The 12,330-nt window shown below is 61.9% G+C and overlaps 1 protein-coding gene across 5 annotated transcripts in view; it reads right to left on the minus strand.

The window, feature by feature from the left end:
• The window catches only part of PDE4A (phosphodiesterase 4A), a 42,333-nt gene that overhangs the window by 26,858 nt on the left and 3,145 nt on the right, over positions 1-12,330 (minus strand). Inside the window, exons 2-4 of one of the 5 annotated variants that reach the window (XM_070625531.1) lie at positions 11,400-11,499; positions 9,187-9,278; positions 8,391-8,590 (exon numbers count right to left, since the gene is read on the minus strand). In XM_070625531.1, coding sequence (XP_070481632.1) covers positions 8,391-8,590; positions 9,187-9,234 — 248 coding nt within the window. In that variant the 5' untranslated portion in view covers positions 9,235-9,278; positions 11,400-11,499. Of the gene's footprint in view, positions 1-554; positions 671-2,689; positions 2,945-5,238; positions 5,819-8,390; positions 8,591-9,186; positions 9,329-11,399; positions 11,500-12,330 lie in introns of those variants that run through there. The other 4 variants (XM_070625530.1, XM_070625533.1, XM_070625529.1 and 1 more) reach the window with 4 other exon arrangements.

The raw sequence follows: 12,330 nt of genomic DNA on the forward strand, positions 1-12,330 counted from the left end.
TCTGCCCACGAGATGCCAGGAGCACCCTCTCAATCCTGACCACTAAAATGTCTCCAGCCATTGCCACGTGTCCCCTGGGGAGACAGAACTGCCCCTGGGGATGAAAACTCCTGTGCCAAAGCCATTCAGACCCATGCACTGGCCACCAGGGCCCTGGGTCCAGTCCAAACAGACTACTACTAGGCTACACAGGCCCTTCACGGTTCCGTTTCCCTCCAGCTCAGTGACCTTTGTCCCTTCCCAGGAAGTCAGATGGAAACTGAGGCCTAAAGCCAACCCTGCCCACAGCCTCTGAGGCCCTACACAAGCCGCCCCATCACTTCCCTGCCTCCTTTCTGCCAACACTTCAGACACACTCCTGCCCCAGGAACTTTGCACTGGCTGTTCCCTCTGCTTGTCACCCTCATCCCTCAGATACCCACATAGCATCCTCTTTCACTTCACTTAGGTCTCTGCTCAAATGTCACCTCCTTAGAGACGGCTTCCCTGGCTTCAGGGTCCCCCTTTTCTTCAAATCCCATGTGTCACCATCTGGAAAGATCGAATGCCTTTACTTGCTATTTCTTCCTCATGCACTAGTCTCAGAACTCCAGGACAGCCGAGATGGGGTCTACCTCTTTCTTCGCCACAGGCTGAAGATGCTCCATCAAGGTTTGTGGAATGAGTGGCCCTGTTACAGACGAGGAAACTGAGGCTCAGAGAGGTGAAGTCTTTTCCTAAGGTCACACAGCAAGTCAAGGGCAAAGGCTGGACTTGAACTCTGAGTTACTCAGGAGTGAAAACGGTGGGCTCAGATGGCCCCCGGCACTCTGCCCTCACCCTCCCAGTCTGCGATTCCCCCAGGTCCAGAGCCTCAGTTTCCTGTTTACAGTCCATCTGGTGCTGGTGACAGAGCGGGCACCCTGGCAGCCAGGGCCCAGTTTGCAGTTTAGGGACTCCTTTTGTCTCCCTGCTGATGTCATTTTGAGGAAGTTCTCCAAACAGCAGGCCCTGGCTGCCCAGCCCTGACGTCAGCCACCCCAGCCCTACCACAACCCTGGGGGTGGGCCAGGCTTACTCAGCCCGGTTTACTGATGAAGAAGCCGAGGCTCAGAGAGGCCTGCTCACTGGCCCTAGGTCACACAGCAAGTCAGTGGGTCGAGCTACAGTCTGAATCTCACCCACTGACCTGGAGTGGGAGAGATGTGGGGTTTTTTGAATCCCAATTCGGCCCTTCCTCGCTGTGACCTTGGGCAAGTCACTGGCTCTCAGTATCCTCATCAGGAAGGGAAAGCCAAGGATGCTTGGAGTGCAAAGGCAGGGGGAGGCCCTGGCAGGGGCATGGGCAAGCACACAGGGGACATGGGAACTCGGTCCACAACTCTGCCGCCAAGTTCCTTTCCATCCTCCAGGCGGCCATCTCCACTGCGTGAGGATGGAGGATGGAGACAGAGGGTGGAGGATGGAGATGGAGGATGGAGGGTGGAGATGGAGGGTGGAGGATGGAGATGGAGATGGAGGATGGAGATGGAGGATGGAGATGGAGGATGGAGATGGAGGATGGAGGATGGAGATGGAGGATGGAGACGGAGGATGGAGATGGAGGATGGAGATGGAGGGTGGAGGGTGGAGATGGAGACGGAGGATGGAGGTGGAGATGGAGATGGAGGGTGGAGATGGAGACGGAGGATGGAGATGGAGGATGGAGGGTGGAGATGGAGGATGGAGGATGGAGGTGGAGATGGAGGATGGAGGATGGAAGATGGAGGATGGAGGATGGAGGATGGAGGATGGAGATGGAGGATGGAGGATGGAGATGGAGGATGGAGGATGGAAGATGGAGGATGGAGGATGGAGGATGGAGATGGAGGATGGAGATGGAGGCTGGAGATGGAGGATGGAGGATGGAAGATGGAGGATGGAGATGGAGGATGGAGGATGGAGATGGAGGCTGGAGATGGAGGATGGAGGATGGAAGATGGAGGATGGAGATGGAGGATGGAGGATGGAGATGGAGGCTGGAGATGGAGGATGGAGGATGGAAGATGGAGGATGGAGATGGAGGATGGAGATGGAGGATGGAGGATGGAGGATGGAGATGGAGGATGGAGGATGGAGATGGAGGATGGAGATGGAGGATGGAGGATGGAAGATGGAGGATGGAAGATGGAGGATGGAGATGGAGGCTGGAGATGGAGGATGGAGGCTGGAGATGGAGGATGGAGGATGGGGGGAGCGGCCTGGTCCCCATACCGGGAAGGCGAAGACCTCACCCGCAGCCTGAGGTCGGCCGGCCTGGCGCCCGCTCGCTGGGGCGCTCAATAAGCATGAAATAATACGAGGCGCCTGGACAGTGGCGGCAGCGGCGACTTTGCTCGGGACTGGAGTCCCATAGGCAGGTCAGGACTAGGAGCGCACGCTCAGCCTGTGCCTTTCTCGTCCCCCAGCAGAGGGCGCGCGACGGCAGGTGCGCGAGGAGAGCCCGGTTCCCAGGCCACCGCCAGGGATCCGGGAGCGCCAGAGACCAGGGGAGGCGAGGACCCAAGTGGAGACAGAGATCACGGGCCAGAGAGAGACCCCAGTCGAGCCGCCTCCAGCCCCTCCTGGAGCCGGGGAGCGCCTCTCTAGGTGGCGAGAGTTTGGGGACCCAAGCTGGGGGTGCGGTACATGGGCCCCGCCCCTAATTCAGGCAAGCCCCCCCCAACCTCACCACCAGAGTCCTTCTCTTCGTCGCACTCCATCTGCCTCTTGACAGATCGCGGCGGTGCCGTGACTCAGCTTCGCAGGGGGCCGGGAGCGCAGGCTCAGACATGCCCGGGTCTGGAGGGGGCAGTGGGGGCCATCCTGGAGGGGCTCACAAGCCCCTCTCTCTGGGTTCCTGGGACTCAAGTCTGGAGGGCTCCCGGGATCCCCTGGTTGGGGGCTGCATGAACTTCACCGTGGGAGCGCCGGCACCCCACTGTGTGCACCCTCAAACCCCTTTCTGGAGAAATGTGCTGGCAGCACGCCCCAGGAAGGAGCCAGCTTCCCACTGGGGGCCTCTCAGTTCCCCCTTCCTCCTCCTGCCTGGCAGGGGGTGGAGGGGTACAGGAGGGGGGACACTGGCAACACTGCCCTCTCTCTGACCACAGCCACTAGAGGCCACAGGCCCCCAGTGAAACAGAAACCTGAGGCCCTGTGGGGATGCAGCTGAGGTTCCTGTTTTTTCTTCCCACCCTAGAGAAGCAGGGTCACCCCAGGCCCCCCTGCCTTGGAGCCCAGGTCCCTGGGCGACTCTTGACTGGCCACCCACTGTGTTAACTCCCTTGCACGCATCCCCAATCTCACAGAACTCTCCAACTGATCCTCCCCCAGGGCAGGGCCCACAACAGCTCCATTTACTCAGAGAGGCTCAGAGAGGGCAAGACACTTGTGCAAGGACACACAGCCCTGTGTTGGAATCCCAGCTCTGCCACTCCTGGTTGGGTGAGAAGGAGAAGGGACGTTGCTTCTCTGGGCTTCAGTTTCCCCATCTGCCTAACAGGACTACGTCCTGGGACACAGGGGATGAGGACGTGTGGAAAAGTCCCCAGCATGGAACCCGAGAGTGGGGCATTACGAGATGGACAGCATTAAGATAATGATAGTTATTGCCACTCAGCCACTGTCCCCGGAGAATCAGCACCTCAGACACCAGGGTAGCGGCGTCCCTAGGGCCTTAAAAGGGCATAGGGCCCAGTTCCTACTGCGGCCGCCCCCTCCTTGGTCTCTCAGGACAGTGACCTGCGCTGGCTTGGCGCGCCGCCCTGGGTCTTGGCATTTCCTGTTGACTCCAGCTTTGTTTTCCTTCAGCTTCTCTCGGGTTCCCTTTGGGAAACAGCAGGGCCCACGACGCTCGCTTCCTGGTGGGGGCGCGGGTGCTGGGCTGGGGGTGCCCGAGTGGAGGGGGGTAGGGTGGCCTGGGGGGCAGTGATGCCTGCTGGAGGTCCCCGGACAGACCTAGAATGGCGCGTCCTCCCTCAGGAACTCTGGGAGGGAGAGGCCCCAATCTGAGTGTCAGTGGTGTCCCAAGCAGAGGGGCACCTGGGCGGGTCAGCACACTGACTGAACTCAGAGCAGCACCTCCTGGACACACGGGCAGCCGAGGGACGTCACAGTGTCCCAGGAGCATGGACGGTCCCATGCCACAATCACTTGTCCCCCCAGGAGTGTCCACACCACAGTGCCACCATCGCTGCACCCCAGGAACGCACATTGTCACAATCACGGCATCCCAGGGGCCCACACAGTCAGTGACACAGCCACAGCGTCCTGGGGGCACATATAGTCACAGTGTCACAGTCACAGTGGCCCAGTCGCACTCAGTCGCGCCGTCACAATCACCGTATCCCAGCAGCACACAAAGTCACTGTCACGACCGCTGTCCGGGAAGTACATGGTCACATAATCACAGGCCTGGAAACACACACAGTCCCACTGCCATAGTCAGACCCCGGAACATACACAGTCCCCGTGTCACAATTACTGGACCCCAGAAGCCTGGGCAGAGCGCACAGCCAAGGCAGCCACAGCTGGTCAGACCCCCACAGCTGGGGGAAGTCAGGTCAGTGAGAGGATGCCCCCTCAGTAACACTGTCACCTACTGGGAGGCAGGGACTCCCTCTCCCTCGCTGGGACTGTGCATCCCTGGGCACTGTCCCCTCCCTCCGGGCAGCTACAGAACCCTGACACTCTTGCCCTGCGAGGGGGCGCCAACCACCACACAGGCCCCACACCGGGCTCCCCAACAGGCCCCCTGTGGGTTTCCGGCCCCAGCGGCTGCGTGAAGGCCAAGTCCAGGAAGGGTCCCCCAACCCACATAGTCCTCCAGGCCCTGGAAGGACCCCCAGCCCGGAGGAAACATCGTGGTCCTGGCAGGCGCCCCCTACAGAGTGCCCTCTAGGACATCCCCAAACACAGTGGACCAGCCCAGCCACTGTCCTGCACTGTCACCGACTAACGGTATGGACCCCTAAGCCGCAGCCCTCAACCGAGACCCTGCTCACACCACCCGCAGCCTGGCGCCCCCTAAGTCGCCCCCAGGACCGGCCTCACCAGGAAGCCTCGGGGACAGTGCACCACCAGGGACCGGGTCCCAGACGCCCCCGCAGCAGAACCCCCCCACCCCCGCCAGCCACAGACCCCCACCCGCAGCACAGCGCCCCCTGCGGTCAGCGGGGCGAACTGCCACCTCCCTGCGCGCCCGTCCGCTCCGCGCGCGTCAGCCGCCCGGGGTCTCACCGCCTGCAGCCGCCTCCGCCCGCGCCGCCGCCGCCGGGGCCGGGGCCGTGGAAGGACGAGGGCCAGGACATGCGGGACGTGCGCAGGCCGGGCCGGTCGCCGGTGTCCACGGCGTCGGCGCGCTCGATGGGCCGGTGTGGCTGCCGCTCGGGCTCGGCGCGCTCCGCGCTGTCGGAGTAGCCGCGCTGCTGAATCCGGATGGGGGTCCGCGGCTGCCGCCACAGGTGCTGGGGGGGTGGCTTCAGGGTGGCCTGGCCCTCCCGGGGCCCGGGCAGAGACAGAGACAGGCTCCTCTCCGAGGGGGCGGCCGGGGGCTCCATGGCGCGGACCCCTAACTGAGCCCCGGGGGGCCCCGGCCTCTCGAAGCGGCACCCCGCTCAGCTGCGCGCCAGCCGACGCGCCCGGGGCCCCGCTGGTGCGCCCGGCCTCGGTGGGGCCATGGCGCCCCGGGGACAGACCCGGGGGCGCTACGGGCCGATCGCCCCCGGGCCGGGCGCCGAGGCTTCCTACCGGCTCCTGGCGCTCCGCTCCGTGCCCGGCAGCGCTCTCCGAGCTCCGCGCCCCGCTCGGCGCCAGCCCCGGCTCCCCCGCCCCGTCCCGCCCCTCCCCGCCCCCCGCCCGCCGCGGCTGTCAGCGCCGCCCCCCTCCTCCTCCGTCCGGGCCAGTGGGGGGCAGCCACCCAAGGAGGGGGGGAAACCTCCCCGCCCACGCAGAGCCCCGCTCCCGGCGGGGAGGGGGCGCCGGAACTCGGCTCTCTCCAGAGCGCGCTGCCTGGCCGCTGCGCGCACGGGCACGAAGGAGTTAAACGGTTAATCCGATTGGGAAGAAGACACCCGACTGGTTGCCTTTGTGTCAGTCAGTCTGTCCATCATGGCGGGGGCGGAGCCCGGCGCTGGCATGTCCTCGCCGCTACCCCTGGCCCGGGGGAGCGCGTGGGGAGTGGTCCCCGTGCCACGGACGCGGTCCCTGTGGCGGGCAGCGGTGGCGTGCGGGAGATCTCCTGTTGGCAGGTCGAAGGATGACGGTGGTGTGTGGCGGAGGAGGGATGTGCGCGCACGTGGACCCTCCCGAAGGGTGTCTGTGTTTTTGGTGTCGGCTGGAAGTGTGTGCGCGCACGTGGTTGGCTGTTGCGATGTGCCTGTTTCTCTGGATTTCGCGGTGTGTGTATCTGTGTGTGTCTGTGGGTGAAAGATGTGGGCGCACGTGTGCTGCCTGTTTGGAGGGTGTGCGCCTCTCCGGGGTCTGTTCCGGTGGCCTGGGGGCTGCGAATGTGTGCCCACGCGTTTGGGTGTGTATTGTGGTCGGTCCGTGATTGCAGAGTTGTGCACGCGATTCAGCCTCTGTTGTTTGACTGTGGTGTCTGAAGGAGTCTATGCGTGTTGGGGTGTGTGTGTGGCCAGCCTGGGGCCGCTTTGGGGTGATTCTGGGGTGTGTCCCTTTGGTTCCCGTGTGGCTCCAGGAGGACACCCCGTGGCTGATACCCCAGCCGCCCGCCCACCGCTCTGTGTATCGCTGCCTCTTGTAAAGTGCTTCTGCACGAGATAAACTGAGGCAGGTCCTCAGCAGCCGCGGGACGCACCCCCCGTGCCCTTTTCAGGCGAGTAAACAGCCGCGCCTCCTCCCCGCGGCCCCCGCCGGCAGAGCCCCCCTTCCGGCACCTAAATCGGGAGTCGCCGTGACTCACGCTCCCGCCTCCCCCAGCGCCGCGCCGAGCGAGAGAGCCGAGAGCGAGCGGGATCCGAGCGCCCTCCCTCCCCGCGGCCGGCCGAGCCCTGGTGGTGGCCCGGCAGGAGCAGCACACGAGCCCGGTGCCCCCCACCCCCGGACCCGGGGGACGCGCGCTCGGACGCTTACCCGCTCGGGTACGCGTCCGCAGAACCAGGACCCCGCCCCCGTGCGACCCCCTCCCGGGCTCCCCGGGGCAGGCCGTGCTGTCTGCCACCGCCCTCCCCCCTCACTGTTCTTATAAGAAAAAAAAAACCTGTCTCCAGCCCCCACAGCCGCTTTTCTCCCCGCCAGAGGGGGCTCCGGGCGTGGGCGAACGCAGAGCAAGAACCGGCGCCATCAGCAGCCGCGGGGTATCCCAGAGGCCAGAACTGTGTCCCCCACTTTTCTCGGGGACCCTGTCCGCAAGTACACACTCAAAACGGTTCTAGATTATTGGCCAGGGCTGCGGGTCCTCCCCAGATCATTGAGGGTCCTGGGCTGGGCGGAATTCTTGCGAGGTGGGGGCTATAGCGTTGGCCAACAGTCTGGATGGATAACAGGAAATGGGGGCGAGGGTGGTTCAGGTCGCAGCAGGGGTTGCAGAATTAGGGAGGCACAGGCAGTGGGCCAGGGCTGGTAGTTGGAGCTGTGGCCCGGGGTGGGGATGGATCAAGCTGGACCTGAAGGCGCAGAAGGCTAGAGGGTCTTTTTTTTCAGGGCGGAGAGTTACACTAGACCACTGGTAGGGGAGAATGACAGCCATTTCCTCCCCCATCTGTCAATGAACCAATGAACCATTGTATGCCACAACCCAAGAGACCTTGAGCCCTCCAACTGAGTCAAGAAAGGGGTGAGGAGATTGAGGCTGCAGAGAACAGAGGCCTGGGGAGGGCAGTGAGGGCAGGGGCCAGGCCAGCAGCCAAGACCAGCTCAACTGCCTTTCCCACTCATCCTTGGGCCAAGATGAGGCTTGGAGTGCCCTGGGGGGGACCCCAGATGAGAAACGGCAAGAACGTGCAGTGTGGAGCTGGGCCTCACACATCCTCTTCCCACGAGAAAGAAAAACGCCAGTCCTCTCCCCTTTCAGGTCTGAAAGAGGCTCCATCCTTCCAGGAGGGAAAAGAGAGGTGCATAGCAAAGTGGTCCGAGGCCCACCCCCTAGCCTGGCCCAGGTCTCTGAATGTGGGGCATCACTGGGGGCTGGAGAGGTGACAGCCCTTGCAAAATCCTGCCCCCTGCCAACTCGGCAGCTGCGAAATGGAAGAGGGGGTTCCTGGAGGCGCGGGAGGGTTGTCACAGCCTGACACGGCCAGGCTCCGTGGTTTTGCAAAATGCAAGGAGCCTGGGGCCTGGGGCCTGGGGCCTGGGAAGGGCCGGTGGCTGGCCGGAGCGCAGCTGGCCCTGTCCCTCCACCCCACCTCCAGCCTGGTCCCCCTGCTGCCTACCTGTCGGCTCTGGTGATGGAGATCCGCGGAGGGACCAGCAGTGGCAGCGTGGTGGGCCGCGGCGGCAGAGGGACCCCAGGCTCCGAGGGCTCAGGGTCAGCCCAGCCCAGGCCCGGACCGGTGGAAAGGCGACGGCGAGGGCGACGGAGGTCGGCCCCCAGCATGTTGGCACGGCCGGGCTCGAGGGTCTCCCGCAGTCTCTGAAGAGGGACAAGCGGGGTTGGGGGCTCGGCCCGCCTGGGCAGCTCCGAGCCCCTTCCCCCAGGAACGCCCCTCCCTGGCCACGCGAGAGAGGGGCCCATGGGGGCATAGGCTGCTTGTGTCCCCTCACGTCTGAGCCACTCACTGATCCCTTTCCACCCCTTACGTCTGAGAAGTCCCCCTTGTCAGCCCTAATTTTTATGGGGCTCCCTTTTGATGTCCCAGCCCTGGGGTCCGAAGCCCGCATGCCTGCGCATTCTGTCCCTCACTGTGAAACCCCTCTAGCGTAACCACCCTCCACGTCTACGAGGCGTCTCTTGGCCTCCATGGCTATGGCCCCCTCCCACCCCTCGCATCTGAGACCCTCAGGCGTCACCCCCAGCGCCCCCCTCCGCCCTACAATCCTCCCCCCACTTGGGAAGCCCCTGCCTTCTGCCCCTGGGCCGAGAGCCTCTTAATCCGGGCAGCAGGAGACTAATGGAATCAAGGGAGGAAACTGAGGCACGAGGGGACCAGACTCCCCGCGGCCACCAGAGGGCGCCCGTGTCCCCCGCGGCCCGAGCCCCGCACCCCGCCCGGACCCCGCCCCTCGCACCTCGTCCCCGGTCCCGGCCACCGACAGGACGCTGCGACTCCTCTTCATCCCGCCAACCTAGCAGGGGCCCTGTCGGCCCGGGGCCGCGCCTCCTGCGGGACCAAGTCGCCGGCATCCTCCATCAGCGCCCCGGGGCGCCCCCTGCCGGCCGGGCCTGGCATCCGCCCCCGCCCTGGTCCGCGGCCTCTCCCGGGGCGTGACGTCAGCGGGGGCTGACGCACTGCCTGTGGGTGACGTCACCGCGCGTTGTCACAGCGACCGCTCACGCACGGCGGGGCTCGGGGCCGCGTCAATGCCTGGGCTGGCCGCTGGGGGGCCGCGAGCCTGAGCCCGGGCGCGGGTCGCCCCAACCCCCCCACCCCCCCGGGGGCTTCCCCGCCGGGGATCCCGCAGAGAGGCCGGGGCTCCCCGGCGGCCGCGGGCGGCACGTGGTCCGAGCCGGGGGCCGGAGGAAGCGTCTTCTCCGAGCTGTCGGCTCTCATGCCTCCACCCAAAATAGCTGCGAGGTGCGGGGGCCGGGCGCGGAGAGACGGCGGCTTGGGCACAGATGGGGGACGCGGAGACAGACAGGGACGCGTGGAAATAGAAACAGACAGACAGGGACACAGACGCAGCTCCCGGGGACCAGCGCGCTCTGCTTGCTGCGGGCGATCCTCGTCTAAAAGCTGCGGGGAGGCGCAGGCTGCCTCACTTCACCTTCGCATCCAGCAGCTGCGAGTTACTGCTGGGCGGCCGTGGGCCCGTGACTTAACCTCTCTGAGCCTCAGTTTCCCCTCTGTGAAATGGACTGATAACCCCTACGGGGTCCGTGTGAGAATGCAATGAGATCAGACCATATTGAATTCTCACAGAACAGTGCCCGCCGCTCTGTAAGTGCCTAATAAGTGCTACTCGCATCTGAGCCTGTAGGAGCCTTTTAGAACCTAAGGCAGATCATGTCCCTCCTCTGCTCAGAGCCCTCAGTGGCTCTCACCTCAGTCAGAGAAAAAGTCAAAGGTCTCAACAGGAGACCCACACAGTTCTCCACGACGTGCCCAGTCACCTCCCTGCCCTCACCTCCTCCCACTCTCTTCCTGGCTAGCGCTGCTCCAGCCACACTAGCCTTTTGGCTGTTTCTGGACACACCAGGCAAGCTCTGGCCTCAGGGCCTTTGCACTTGCTGTTCTTTCTACCCGGAGTTCTCTTCCTCCAAATACCCACAAGTCCTTTCCATCCTTCAGGTCTTTGCTCTTCTCTCACCTTTTCAGGAGTCTCCCTGGGCATTTCTCCCCATCCCAGCTCACCCCTGTTTAAAGTTGCAAGCCCCTTGGGATTCTTGATCCCCCTTATCCTGCTCCATTTTTCCACAGCCCTTATCACTTCGTAACATCCTATGTAATTTACTTATTGCGTTTATTGTCTGTCTCTCCCCACGCTAGAACACCAGCTTCAAGAAGGCAAGAATATTTTATCTATTTTATTCATGACCGTATCCCCAGTGCCTAGAACTGAGTCTGGAACATACTAGGCTCTTAAGAAGTATTTGTTGGGGCTGGTTGTTATTTTGAGCATTCAATCGCATGTTTATAAAGTTCCTAGCACGCCCCTACTTCGGCTCTGATTTCCTTTTCTTGTCTTATTGCACTGGCCAGTGCTTAGTTCAATGTCAACTAGTGGAAGAGAACGTTAACGTCATCTCATCGACCCAGCGCTTAGCACCAGGTAAGTCCTTGAAGGACCGTTGTTGAACAAACAGATGAATGAAGAAAGAGAGCCCACCGGTCAGCTCCACTTCTCAGGCGGATGAGCCAGCCCCCGCTCTGGGCTCTCCCTGCAGCTATTCTGACCTCATTAAGACACTCGTCATTCTGGGTTGTCACGATCTGTATTCCCCCTCAGACAGAGCTCTGTGAGGGCGAGAAATGGTACCCATGTGTCTTGGCCCTCAACATAGTCTTGATGAATGCTGAGTGAATAAATGAGGGGATGAAGAAGGCAGATACGGGCAGAGAGAGGCACGCTCTGTCTGTATACGCACACAAGCGCACATGCTCAGACAGGCAGAGAATGGACCGTGGAGTGAGGGCCATGCTCAGACTCCAGAATTACACTCACAGACCTGCATTCAAATCCTGCCTCTGCCACTTATGAGCTGTACACCCTTGGGCAAGTCACCTAACCTCTCTGATCCTCGGTTTCCTTCTCCGTGAAATGGGCATAATATTCATACCTACCTGCCGAGGTTGTTGTGAGGATGCAGCGAAGCAATGCATGGAAGCTTCTGAGCACAGCGCCTGGTTCATAGCAGGTGCTCACAAAGCAGTAGCCATGATCCTAGTAATAATAACAGTTATCACTGTTGTGGTGGTTGTTGACTCACATGGAGCTACAGACAGGCAGGGAAGACAGCAACACATTCACAGAGCCCTTGCTTCCTCCCATCCTCCCCCATGCCCCCACCGACATCCTGGCTGATCCTCAAACGCTTCAAGCATATACAGACCTCAGGGCCTTTGCACTTGCTGTTCCCTCCATCGGGAAAAACAGCTTCAGCTATGCTGTGCTCCTCCCACCTTCCTGATCTTTCTGACTCTGCTTTCATTTTGTTTGTTGGTTTTAGACTTAGAACATTCTAACAAGATATACAATTTACCTGTTTTTATTAGCTATTGCCTGTCGTTTGAGTATGAGATGAGGTCAGGATGTTGGTCTCTTTTGTACCCTGCTGGATCTCCAGGGCCTAGGACAATGCTGGGATACAGTAGGTGCTCAAGAAATACCTTTTTTTTTTTTGGTGAGGAAGATTGGTCCTGAGCTAACATCTGTTGCCAATCTTCCTCTTTTTTTTTCCTCCCCAAAGCCCCAGTACAGAGTTGTGTATTTTTAGTTGTGGGTCCTTCTAGTTCTTCTATTCGGGACGCTGCCTCAGCATGGCTAGGTGAGCGGTGCCATGTCCGTGCCCAGGATCCAAACCAGTGAACCCAGGCCACCAAAGCGAACCACGTGTACTTAACCACTCGGCCACGGGGCCAGCCCCTAAAAATATCTCTTGAATGAATGAATAAATCCGTTTGGCTCCCTCACCTCCTTCGGGTCTCTGCGCAAAGGCACTTCCTTCCAGAAGCTTCCCCTGACACAGACGCCTCCCCATCACCCTCCGCCCCT

The sequence above is a fragment of the Equus przewalskii genome, chromosome 6 (genome assembly GCF_037783145.1).
Source record: "Equus przewalskii isolate Varuska chromosome 6, EquPr2, whole genome shotgun sequence".
Lineage (NCBI taxonomy): Eukaryota > Metazoa > Chordata > Mammalia > Perissodactyla > Equidae > Equus > Equus przewalskii.